Here is a 12072-nt window from a genome sequence, read left to right on the forward strand (position 1 = left end):
ACGGATTAAATGGGTTAAACTCAAACCACCATGAATGGCTTAAATGGCTTGAATGGTTCCGAAGTGGACAACAATCCAAACACAGCAGAATCTACAGATGCAAATAATTTAGACTTAAATAATGCAGATGCTAGCTCACCATCTCCACCACCACCCACAACCACTACCCACAAATCCCACCAATCAAATTTATCTATCACTAGCCTCGGTTCAAACCCTTCAACCATGCTTTTAAGCTCATCTCTCGATACCCTGGCTAACACGAAAGATGGAAAGAAGTCTCCACTACGTGAATCGATAGCTAAAGCCAAAGAAAGTTTAAACAGTGCAAATCCCAATTTGATAGAAATATTTGAACCACTTAGTCAAGGTTGCTACTCCAAATCAACTTTAGCGACTTCAATTGACGCAATTTCAAAGTTGGTCGGTAGCAGCTTATTTAGAAATGTTAGTAGCTTAGCAGATAAGATTACAATGACTGTCTGTGATTGTTACTCGAACAACAACTCCCTCGATGATCACATTATCCTTCAAATTGTCAAGGCTCTTCTAGCAATTGTACTTTACAACAACCCAACTGGTCTCATTCACCACTCCACTCTTCTCACTGCTATTAGAACTGTGCACGATATCTTCAAATTTAGTAAGGATCAGGGCAATCAGATGATTGCGCAGGCTGGTTTGACTCAGATGGTTAACGCTGTATTTTCACGTCTCAAAAACGCATTCCCTGCTGAATCTCCTCAATTCCATAAAACCTCAATTAGTTCAAATCCAATTTCTACTAGCTTTTCACAAGAAGACCACTCCAAGCCTATCGATCAAAATTCTACAGAGGAAAACCTCGAAAACATCGAAAACTTCGAGCAACTTGAAAACTCGAATGACGACGAAAAACCTCAACTTCCTTCGGCAACTGAACAAATGACCCTCAGTACCTTTGAAGGAAGGAGATCCTTCGACGCAACCCCAGCCAATCAAATATCTGACCCTCTCAACCCTCCAGATGAGGATGTTTCAGACGAAGAGCTCCTCACAAAGGATGCTTTCTTAGTCTTCAGAGCTCTATGCAAGCTCAACATGAAATCTCTTCACAAGGATAGTGAAAAGGAGATTCGCTCACCGGATTTCAGATCCAGATTGCTCAGTTTACATCTCATCAAAACCATTCTCAACACCCATATTAATGTCCTCCTTGACAACAGGATTGTTTTACACAGTTCAAACTCAGATGAGCCTACTCAACTCTTCAACGCTGTCAAACAATACCTTTGTTTGAGTTTGTCGAGAAACGCTCCAAGCTCCATACCACAGCTTTTCGAGTTGTGTTGTCAGATCTTTTCTAGAATTCTAGAAAGCATGCGCATGAACATGAAGCGTGAGATCGAGGTGATACTTCGCGAGATTTTCCTCCCAATCTTGGAACTCAAAGAGAGCTCATCCAATAAGCAAAAAACTATCCTCTGCTCAACAATTCTCAAGAATCTTTGTCAAAACCCACAAGCCATTGTTGAGCTTTACTTGAATTACGATTGTGACAAACATAGTCTGGAAAATATCTACGAGCACTTGATGAATGCTCTCTCCAAAGTCGCATCGGCACACCTTCCACCAGGTCCAAAGGAGGCTGTTGGTACGAGCACATCTGAGGCTCTATCTAGCTTTTTTAAACCATCAAAAAGTGAACTCCCTCCAAGCTTAAACACTGATGCTCTCACACCCCCGCCCGACGCCAGTCCTATCACTGCTACTTTCTCAAATCAAGCCGCAGTACAAGCACACATTTTAGATGTTGCCGTTAAGAGACAAGCGTTGGATTTGATTAGAGGTGTACTTAGCAGCCTCGTATCATGGGCTGAACGTGGTGCTCTACCTGTTGCTGCCGTCTCCGAAGAGGCTCCACAGTCACAGGAAGGTGAGTTTTATTTACTTGAATCATTCAACTCGGTTTACACCCTAAGTAGCATCTCCACCCGTGGGCGTTGCAGAGTTTTCCAATGCAATTCCAACACCGGACATCGCAAACACGTTTGATTTTACCAATGCAGACGATCCAACACAATTCGAGAGCGCAAAGGCACGCAAAAACGCTCTGGTCGAGGGTATAAAGGGTTTCAACTTTAAGCCTAAAAAAGGTGTATCATTTCTCCTCGAACACGGCTTTATCAACTCCAACAAACCGCAAGATATCGCTTACTTCCTCTTAACAACTGAAGGTCTCAACAAGGCTCAGATTGGTGAGTATCTTGGTGAGGGTGAAGAGGAGAATATTGCCATCATGCATGCATTCGTCGATGCAATGAACTTTAACGAGATGTCCTTTGTTACAGCTTTAAGAGCATTCCTGCAAGCATTCAGACTACCAGGAGAGAGTCAAAAAATTGACAGATATATGCTCAAATTTGCGGAAAGATACGTCCAGCACAACCCATCAACAGTCTTTGCCAATGCCGACACAGCCTATGTGATGGCATATTCTGTCATTCTTCTCAATACTGATGCTTATAATCCACAAAATAAGCGTAGAATGACCAAAGAAGAGTTTATCAAGAACAACAGGGGTATCAACGACGGCAGCGACCTTCCTGAAGACTATCTGATTCAAGTATACGATGATATACACTCGGACGAGATTAGAATGAAGGATGAAATGCATCTCCACAACGCCCCTCCACCACCCAACAGCAACATAGTCAATGTCCTAAGCGGTGCCGACAAGAGCTATCAAAGGGAGCAAAATTCAATGCGCTCCGAGGGTATGGCTAATAAGACTGAAGCACTTTTTAAATCCATGTTAAGAGCCCAACGTCGCAGTGGTATCAAGAATAGCGAGACTTACTTTAGTGCATCGCACTATGAGCACGTCAAACCAATGTTTGAAGTAGCTTGGATGGCTATTCTTTCAGCAATGTCTGGTCCCCTTCAAGATAGCGATGATAACGAGACTGTTGTGATTTGTTTGCAAGGTTTCGCGAGTGCAATTAAGATTTCTTGTCTCTTTGATTTGGAGTTGGAGCGCAACGCGTTCGTTACTATGTTGGCAAAATTCACTCACCTCAACAATCTTGCTGAAATGAAACCAAAACATGTAGACGCTGTGAAGGTGTTGCTTGAGGTGGCGATGCATGAAGGCAACTATTTGAAGGGCAGTTGGAAGGAAATTTTAGGTTGCGTTAGTCAGCTTGAGCGTTTCCATCTGATTAGCAATGGTGTTGATCTAAGTGCCGAAAATAATGACGTTGGTGGACGACCAAGATCTGGCAGCACTACGCGCAAGTCTTCAAACATCCCACGTCATCTAGTCCCCGCCGAATCTGTCGCTGCAGACGGTAGAGCTTTGCAGGTTACCGGTCGCGGTGATATGGTGTTTGCAGCAACTCAAATGCTTTCGGGTGATGCCATGGTCGACTTTTCACAAGCTCTGGCGGAGGTATCGTGGGCGGAGATTCAGCAATCTGGCAGTCAACAGCATCCACGTCTCTTCAGTTTGCAAAAACTGGTTGATATTTGCTACTACAATATGAATCGTATACGTTTGGAGTGGAGCAAGATTTGGTTAATCTTGGGAGACCACATGAATAAGGTAGGATTTCAGTGCAAATTGCGTACCTTCTAACAAATGTAACAGGTCTGTTGCCATCCCAATCCATCCGTTAGCTTCTTCGCTATCGATGCATTGAGACAGCTTGCGATGCGCTTTCTTGAGAAGGAGGAGCTTGCCCACTTCAAGTTCCAGAAAGACTTTTTGAAGCCATTCGAACATACCATGATCCACAATCCGAACGTAGATGCAAAAGATATTGTGGGTTGAAACGGCATACTTGGACTATTATCAAGCTGACCCAATTCAGGTCCTACGTTGTCTTCAACAAATGCTCCAGGCACGCTCAGTCAATATACGCTCCGGTTGGAGGACACTATTTGCCGTATTTGCAGCAGCTGCCAAATCCTCAAGCGAGAGAATATGCTTACACGCATTCGATATCGTTTCCAGTATAGAGAAGGAGCATCTCGGCTACTTGATCAAGTTTGGATCATTCAGTGACCTCTCAGTGTGTATTACGGATTTCTGCAAAGTTCCATTCCAGCGGGTCAGTCTGCAAGCCATGCAGCTGCTTCGCTCAACCATCAACTCAATGCTGACAGCGCCAGAGTGTCCCCTTAGCAGAGGCGACGTTGGATTCTCTCAATCAGGCGACCAGCACCAACCACCCGCAGACGACCCAATGGTGATATTTTGGTACCCTATGCTCTTCAGTTTCTACGATATCGTCATGAACGGTGAGGATCTTGAGGTGAGAAACATTGCACTTGACTCGCTCTTTTCTACATTGAAGATTCACGGTTCTTCATTCCGCGTCGACTTCTGGGATACAGTCTGTCAGAAGATTTTATTTCCTATTTTCTCAGTCTTGAAATCGCCCGTTGATTTGAGTAGATTTAACACACACGAAGATATGACAGTTTGGTTGTCGACAACCATGGTACAAGCCTTGCGTGATATGATCGATCTTTACACTCATTACTTTTATATATTGGAGAGCAAGATGGAAGGTTTATTGGAGCTTCTGAGAGCATGCATTTGCCAAGGTGGGTGTGGTGTTTCGAGATGGGTAGTTCCTGCTGATATATTGCACCATTAGAAAACGACACGCTTGCTCGTATTGGTTCATCTTGTTTACAGGCATTGATTGAAAGCAATGCTGACAAAATGAGCGAAGAGCGCTGGGAGACGCTTACTACAATGTTTACCACACTTTTCCAAAACACACTCGCTAGCGAGCTGTTCAATGAGTCATTGAGACAAGGTTTGGATATAGCTGACCAGCCACCAGCTGAGCCAAGTACGTGAGACTGCTTTTGAGAAGGTTATAACTGACGCATATTAGATCAAAGTGGATTCACTCTACCACTCCCACTAGCATCACCTTCAATTGAAGAAGGAACGGTATTGAAATCTACAGAAAGACGCACACTCTTTAAGCAAATTATCACAAAATGCGTACTGCAATTGCTACTCATTGACACAATCAGAGAATTGCTTTTCAACGACAAGGTTTACATATCTATACCACCAGCCCAACTGCTCCGATTTGTTCAACTTCTCGATGAAAGCTATAGATTTGCGAATGCTTTCAACAATAATCAGGATCTCAGAATGGGGTTATGGAAGGTAGGTTTTATGAAGCAGCTTCCAAATCTCCTTAAGCAGGAGAGCAGTAGCGCATCTACACTCATTACACTGCTCATCAAAATGTACAAAGATACCCGTCAACAACACGTTGACCGTAGACAAGACATATCAGAGGCTTTGATTCCATTCGGGTTGAGTGTTATTGATGGCTTCAATGAACTCGACTTTGAAACTAAGCAAAGAAACATCGCGGCGTGGACACCAGTGGTTGCCGAAATCATTTCTGGTGTTTGCTACTTTGAAGATGAAGACTTTGACAAATATCTGTCAAAGGTGTACGCACCAATCACTGATATTTTGACAAAAGACATGGGCGCAGAAGTGAGGGAAAGTTTGCGCAAGTTCTTTACCAGAGTTGGTAGAGCAAAGGTCGTTTGAAGAGCTGTTTTGTATTTAGTGATTTATCTTTATTCCTATTATGTTTCCAATTTGCAGGTAATAATAGTGAAACAACATTCATCTATTAGGTATGCAAAGTGATATAGATAGTACAAATGACCGTGAAGAAAATGAAAGACATATCTAGGTTTGCGTATCCACACATTCCTCTCTGAGGCTGTAAAACTCCTCTCTAAAAGCATCTATCTTGGCTTTTGCGTAGAGAAGGTACTCAAAGTCATCCCCTCCGCTCTCCTCCGGTGTCTCTTCGTCACTTGAACTCTCGTCATCGAGTACGACAGCTGAAGTCTTTTCTTCGAGATTCACCGCCATATCAGCGCCGGCGGAGGTATTTAAACTAGGCACAGTTGTTCCAAACTTACTGCCCATCGCTTTCACCTGATCTCTGGACTGCACTATTGCCCAGATACCCCACATAGCTAAACTGGCAGGAGACCACGTCTTGCGCTCATCCTCTAGTCTCTCTATCCAACCGGGTTGCTTTTCAGATTCGCTCATGTACGCCTCGTAAAACGCTCGTCTGTCTTGATAAGATGGGTAGCTGAGGATAGGCTTCCATGAGAGCGTATCGTGGTGGTAGTCGTACCTATTGAGCGAGTTAGTTAGTTGTATAGTTTGGTAATCCTAAGCCCACCTCCACTCTGTAAAATGATTCGCTAAATCATATCCGCGGGCATTTGGGGCTGCATATTCAAAGTCTATAACACATATCTTATGATGACTTGGTTTGTCTACTGGCTTGCGATCTAAGAGGAGGATGTTACCAGGCTGAGTGTCATTGTGACAAAACACCAAGGGTGATGGTTTCACTTCCTCCTCAAACTCCCTCAAGTAATCTTCGTAGGCATTGAATTCCTGGATTAGAAGTGGTAGATTGATATCTTCTACCAAGTTGTAGTAGGGGTGGTTTTGTGGGAACTTTACTCGGGACATTCTCTTTAAAACGACAGAAGCTGGCGTGAGCCATGATGAGATGTTATCCCACACGCCATATCTTGTTGAGCGTTCGTTGTATCCGGGGGCGACTGGGCCAACTACATCCATCTTCCTGAGATCAACCTGATGAAGCTCTTTCATGCGCTTAGCAATGTCTATTTTCAGGTCAGAGCGTATATCATCCTTTGAGCAGGGACGACTGCTGAACCACTCTTCAACCCTGCCATTGGCAAAGGTACCGTAGATCTTTGGACCAAGGTTGTAGTGCCTGGAGAGAGTATTGAGGATGTGCATTTCTCGAGGGCGCGAAATGAGCAAAGTGGAAGAGGGGCCGTACACACGCAAGAGAACGGTCGGAGCATCATCGTAGCTGACAAAGAAGATGGAGTTTGTGAGTGCGCCTGTTATGCGCTGGATCTGAATATCGGATGGATCGATATCTTTATCGTGCCATCCCTCAACGGAGAGGTCGTCGCAGAGGAGTTGCTGTACTTTCCTCAAGAAAGAAAGCTTGTTATATTTTTTAGCGTTTAAATATACCTTTGGCGAGTGCCTGAGCTCGTGTAACTCAGAGAGTGCTGACTCCACCAGACCGCTGTCCTCTTCCTCGTAGACGGATTGCAGCGAGGATGAGAACAAGTTCAACGCCTGGCTGTAATTTGTGGATGGAATTTTAGCGGAACAGTCTGCGCTATTGTAAACCAAGAACATCGACGTGCCAGCTCTCTTCAGCGTTGAGGAAAAGATGCGATATTTGACTGATAAGAGTGGAGTGGTGGATGTAATGCAGCAATTCAGCGCTATAATACGCAGGTTTTTACAAACTATAGCTTAAATTTAAATCTTGCGTAGAAATGATATTCATAACCTAATCAGAAGTATTGGCACTAATTGAGATTCGACTTCTAAGCACTCAATCAAATGAGAATACGCGTAATCTTGTCTTTGATATCAATACTTTCACTGTTCAAATCGAACAACTCACTGGACGCACCCGACTTTTCGCTCGGGAATTCACCTGCAGAATGTTTGATATCATCCAATACGACTGTTCTTACACCTGGACATGAGCTCTATGACACCGCAAGACAGACGTGGAACTCTCGAACTGTCTTCTCCCCTCAGTTCATTGTCCGACCAAGTAAGATTGAAGAAGTCCAACACAGCGTAATCTGTGGTACGCACTACGGCCTGCCTGTCACTACTAAATCTGGCGGGCATGGCTATTCAGGTGAGTGCCACTTAATTGGTCTAACGCCATTTACATTTAAAAAGGATACGCAATTGGCGATATAACCATAGACATGGCCAATATGAAATCTATTAGCATTGAAGACAACGGTTTGGTTCATGCTGAGACGGGTAACCATCTTTTTGATCTCTATCAAACGATCTATGAACAAAGACACCTATCTCTACCCGGTGGAATATGTCCGCAAGTAGGTGTGGGAGGTCACACTGCTTTCGGGGGCCATGGTCCATTGTCAAGAAAGCTGGGTTTGCTGGTCGATCGCGTAGTCGAAGCTGAGGTGGTATTCGCAAATGGCACGGTGTCAAATGTCACTGAGGGGGAGGATATGTTTTTCGCAGTCACAGGCGCAGCTCCCTCGTTTGCTAGTGTGACTCGGTTCACCTACGATGCGGTAGAAGCGCCAACTAATACCGTTATATTCAGCTACAGCTTGAATAATCGCACAGCTGAAGAATCTGCTAATGCGTGAGTAATCGGTGCTTTTCTGGGCTTAATACTAATCTAAGAACAGCTTTAATTCATTTCAGACATTCATGAACCATTCGGAACTGACCAACGACTTCAACGCGCAGCTCACTCTTGGTCCTGGGTCTTTCGAGCTTTCAGGAACATTTTTTGGGGATGAAGAGATCTACCAAAACATTTCCAAACCCCTGCTTGACAGTTTGAAGCTTGAAGATGGCGATATAGAAGAAGTATTTTCCGTTACTGAGTTCATCGACATGTATAAACAAATATACGGTGACTTTTCACCCGTCGCCGAGCCGAAATCATTCTACAGCAAGTCTTTAATGGAAGACCAGCCGCTTGCGTTGAACGATTTACAGTCATTCTTTGAATATCTTTTTAACAATGCTACAAAGGCAAATCAGGAAGGTGTGTGTGGGGTATATGGCGTGTATACAAGCAAACTAATGGAACTAAGGGATCGGGTGGTACATTATCGTTGAAGCTTACAATGGCGCCGTTCATGACATTTCCGCGAATACAAGAAGCTTTGCTCATCGTGATACCCTTCTCACCTTCCAATTCTTCGCTGAGATCGCCAACGATGAGGACGAGTTGTTTGAGCTCGTCGATGGTATGCTAGACAGCATCACTTTGACTCCCAAAGCCGCGTATCCTAACTATGTCGATCCAAGGCTAGATAATTGGCAATATCTCTACTACGGGGATAACTATGCTCGATTGAGGAGAATCAAAGGTGAAATTGATCCAAAAAATACCTTCAGGTTCCCACAATCAGGTTTGTGAGGTTTTTAATACATAAAATATACTAATTGGTCGCAGTGGAATTGTCATAAAGACGAATACTCGATTTTGTTTTTGGACAATATACCCGATGATCCACGAACAAGTTGTCAAGATTCTTGCCTTTAGTTCTTTATCTAAACTATTCCATCCATCTCTCAAAAGTCAGCCTGCTTGAAAACTTTACATCGTCAACACAATCAGTCAAAATCTAGTTGAATCTTCCGAATCAATCAATTTGTCGCTCTGGAATTTGCATTTCATTGTCTTATGTATTGTGCTTGCTGCGCGTTGTGTGAGTGGTTTGAACCTCCCATCTCAATTTCTTAGATTAAATAATGAAAATCGTTAATTAGTTATTTACACACTTTGAATTTGCTTCAACATCAACCAACGCGGTTTCTTTCGTACTCTTGAGCGCTTTCTTCTTGCTATTACGAAGCTGAACAGATTTATGGACATTAAATCCATCCGTCAGTAGACTTTGCACCTCTTCCAAGTGTAGTCCTGCTGTCTCTGGGTAGCAAAATGTCAAATACGCCCACCCACAGCAGACAAATCCCGCGAACAAACCGAATGTTCCCGACGGTGTAAGACCCTTTTGCATGGAAAGATAAGACTCTGAAATGATCAAGTTGCATGCCTGTTAGGTTGAGTTGCGGCTGCTGTGTACATATGGAAAACTTACCCAGAGTGTGGCGGTGCCAATACCAGTTCCGAGACCTCTAGTTTCTAGAGGAAATAGTTCGCTCATTGTCCATGGTATGTGGCCCAGACTGGTGATGTGAGCTTGTTGCTTGTATCTAAAAAGGACCTACCCGATACCATAAGCCCCGACGTAGGCAACAAAACCAATGATTACAGCAACCTGTATTCCAGAATCGTACGGGATGACTGGATCTTCAACCAAATGGAATCCGGAGTCTTTGGTGAGGTAGTAAAGTGAAACAATCGCCCACACACAGCCTAGGATCACGCCTGGCGCGCTCAGGTAAACCAACTTAATCAGTGGTTAGAGTATAAATTGTACTAGGATTCGAAACTTACTAAGGGGCGACGGCCTGTCCTATTGACAACAAACATGCCTACAGCAGTGAAGGCGAAGTTAGCAGCGGCAATAACAAGTCCACCTAAGGGCGCGTTCTCAAATCCAAGCATCTGGAAAAGAGTAGGGCTATGAATGTGAGACATTGTTCAGGCAGAAGATTGCCGGTGAAAAATTTCAAAGAACTCTTTCACCGGTAGCTTTTCACTAGAAATGATCACTTACGCGAAATACATCAAGCCGTTGAAACCTGATAATCTAAGCTGAGTCAACTTATGCTATTAATTAAGCTAGATCGCTCAACTGTTGTGTACTTGTTTTATAGTCAGAAAAAGCGAGAATGAAAAATTGCACTAACGCCTGTAAAGTCATGGCGAGAGATAGTGCCCTTAGATTTTTTGGTACGATAAACAGCGACTTGAAGAGTTGCCATGTAGTGCTTTCTTTGCTGATCTGGACGCTCTCATCAACATTGGCGACAAGAATCTGCATGATGTAGTAAGTACGTGCAACAGATATACAAGCTATTTACATCGAATTTGAGAGCTAGCTCCTCTTGTGTAGCTTGTTCATACACTTTAGCGAGGGCAGTATGCGCCTCTTCGTTGCGCTCCTTTGCGAGCAGGTAGCGAGGAGATTCCGGAAGAAAATGTACTGCGATAGCCTGGTATATCGCCGGAGCAGCACCTATCACCAGCATGATTCGCCAGTTTTCAGGGTTCTCGAAGTTGACGAGACCTGCACCAATGCCATACGCTATGCACTGACCCAAGGTAATGGTGACGGAGTTGATAGTGACGAGTGTGCCACGTAGTTGAGGTGGGGAAATCTCACTAATAAAAAGTGGCCCAATACAACTAGAAAATCCTACCCCGAATCCAAGAATGAGTCTGCCAATCGAAGCCTGGGTGACCGAGTACGACGCTCCGAAGATAATTGTGCCAATGCAGTAACATATGTCACTGATAACGAGGACCCATTTGCGACCAATCCTGTCACTCAGAGCTCCAGCGAAGAGGGAGGAGATGAAGGCTCCTGCTGTGGTCATCGCTGTGATTACCTCTGCGATATGCATTAGATGGAGCATACGGTGAACGGTGAACACACCGAGCTCAAAATTCGCACCAACCTTTATGATTCGAAGAGAGGGGCACGTTGTTCAAACTCGTACCAATAGAGACTGTAATACTGCCAATTATACCAGTTTCATAGCCTGCGTGGGGTTAGGGGGGTTGTCTCTAATGGAGAAGGCACGTACCGAACTGCAAGTCATTAAGATGAACCATCGGTAAATCTAATTACTTACCATAAATCCTGCGACTGCAGCTGTTATACAGACAAAGATAATGTAGAGGGTGATCTAAGCGTGTGAGCACAAACAGCCATGACGAACGCACTCACTTTCTCCTCGCCCTCTGCCACGACCAACTTCTCGTCAATATCTACAAACTTTGCGCTGGTGTTGGGTTTCCTGCTTTGAACATCCTCAACATGCTCAATGGTGTTGTTAAATTGCTTTTTGTCATCATCTGTGAAATTTCGCATTATCGACACTGCGTCGATCCAATGAGGGATTAATGCGTTATATATAGCGGTGCTTGAATTAATTCAGATGATTGACACACGAGGACAATCAGGGTCACAATACTCAACGTCCGTTGCAACCGGCGAATTTCTTAATCAGTTGAAGCGAAGGGTGCTGCCTCAGAGTTAGGTTAGGAGTATAACCTTAATCGATGCTTAAGGCTTATATAATCTTATAGATTATATTCGATTTGCGTGCTGGCGCGATGAAAAATAAAACGCGGTCACGTGGGGTAGAGCACTAATATAGAGGTTGCAGAATTTGAATGTTGTAAGTGAGGCTTTAGCTGGAATAAAATATGTATGAAAAAAAATAACAAACGCTACCTTGAATTTAATCTTTCCCAATCCAAGTCCAGTTGATCTTAACATTAATCGACAAAAAGTCCGTACTAGTGATGCGCTACTACC

General features: G+C 43.9%; 4 protein-coding genes across 4 annotated transcripts; 2 read left to right on the forward strand and 2 right to left on the reverse strand.

The window, feature by feature from the left end:
* Positions 1 to 30: 30 nt before the first annotated feature.
* J056_002319 (Protein transport protein sec71) lies at positions 31 to 5572 on the forward strand (the record flags this gene model as incomplete). The annotated part of the gene is made up of 6 exons (XM_009268183.1): positions 31 to 1915; positions 1965 to 3583; positions 3629 to 3802; positions 3852 to 4590; positions 4644 to 4844; positions 4890 to 5572. 6 exons carry the CDS (start codon positions 31 to 33, stop codon positions 5570 to 5572), a joined length of 5301 nt encoding a protein of 1766 aa, XP_009266458.1.
* A 144-nt stretch (positions 5573 to 5716) lies between these two features.
* J056_002320 (Putative choline kinase) lies at positions 5717 to 7240 on the reverse strand (the record flags this gene model as incomplete). Its single annotated transcript, XM_009268184.1, has 2 exons — positions 5717 to 6179; positions 6228 to 7240. The coding sequence occupies 2 exons, from the start codon at positions 7238 to 7240 to the stop codon at positions 5717 to 5719; spliced, it is 1476 nt and encodes a 491-aa protein (XP_009266459.1).
* Positions 7241 to 7450: 210 nt separating this feature from the next.
* Positions 7451 to 9035, forward strand: J056_002321 (Reticuline oxidase; the record flags this gene model as incomplete). The annotated part of the gene is made up of 4 exons (XM_009268185.1): positions 7451 to 7760; positions 7805 to 8246; positions 8293 to 8657; positions 8707 to 9035. 4 exons carry the CDS (start codon positions 7451 to 7453, stop codon positions 9033 to 9035), a joined length of 1446 nt encoding a protein of 481 aa, XP_009266460.1.
* Positions 9036 to 9300: 265 nt separating this feature from the next.
* On the reverse strand, positions 9301 to 11622 carry J056_002322 (Myo-inositol transporter 1; the record flags this gene model as incomplete). The annotated part of the gene is made up of 11 exons (XM_009268186.1): positions 9301 to 9316; positions 9401 to 9548; positions 9606 to 9675; positions 9721 to 9808; positions 9851 to 10032; positions 10080 to 10206; positions 10436 to 10563; positions 10610 to 11139; positions 11185 to 11206; positions 11384 to 11437; positions 11479 to 11622. The coding sequence occupies 11 exons, from the start codon at positions 11620 to 11622 to the stop codon at positions 9301 to 9303; spliced, it is 1509 nt and encodes a 502-aa protein (XP_009266461.1).
* Between the last annotated feature and the right edge of the window lie 450 nt (positions 11623 to 12072).

Source organism: Wallemia ichthyophaga (genome assembly GCF_000400465.1).
Source record: "Wallemia ichthyophaga EXF-994 unplaced genomic scaffold scaffold2, whole genome shotgun sequence".
In the NCBI taxonomy this organism is placed as follows: Eukaryota; Fungi; Basidiomycota; class Wallemiomycetes; order Wallemiales; family Wallemiaceae; genus Wallemia; species Wallemia ichthyophaga.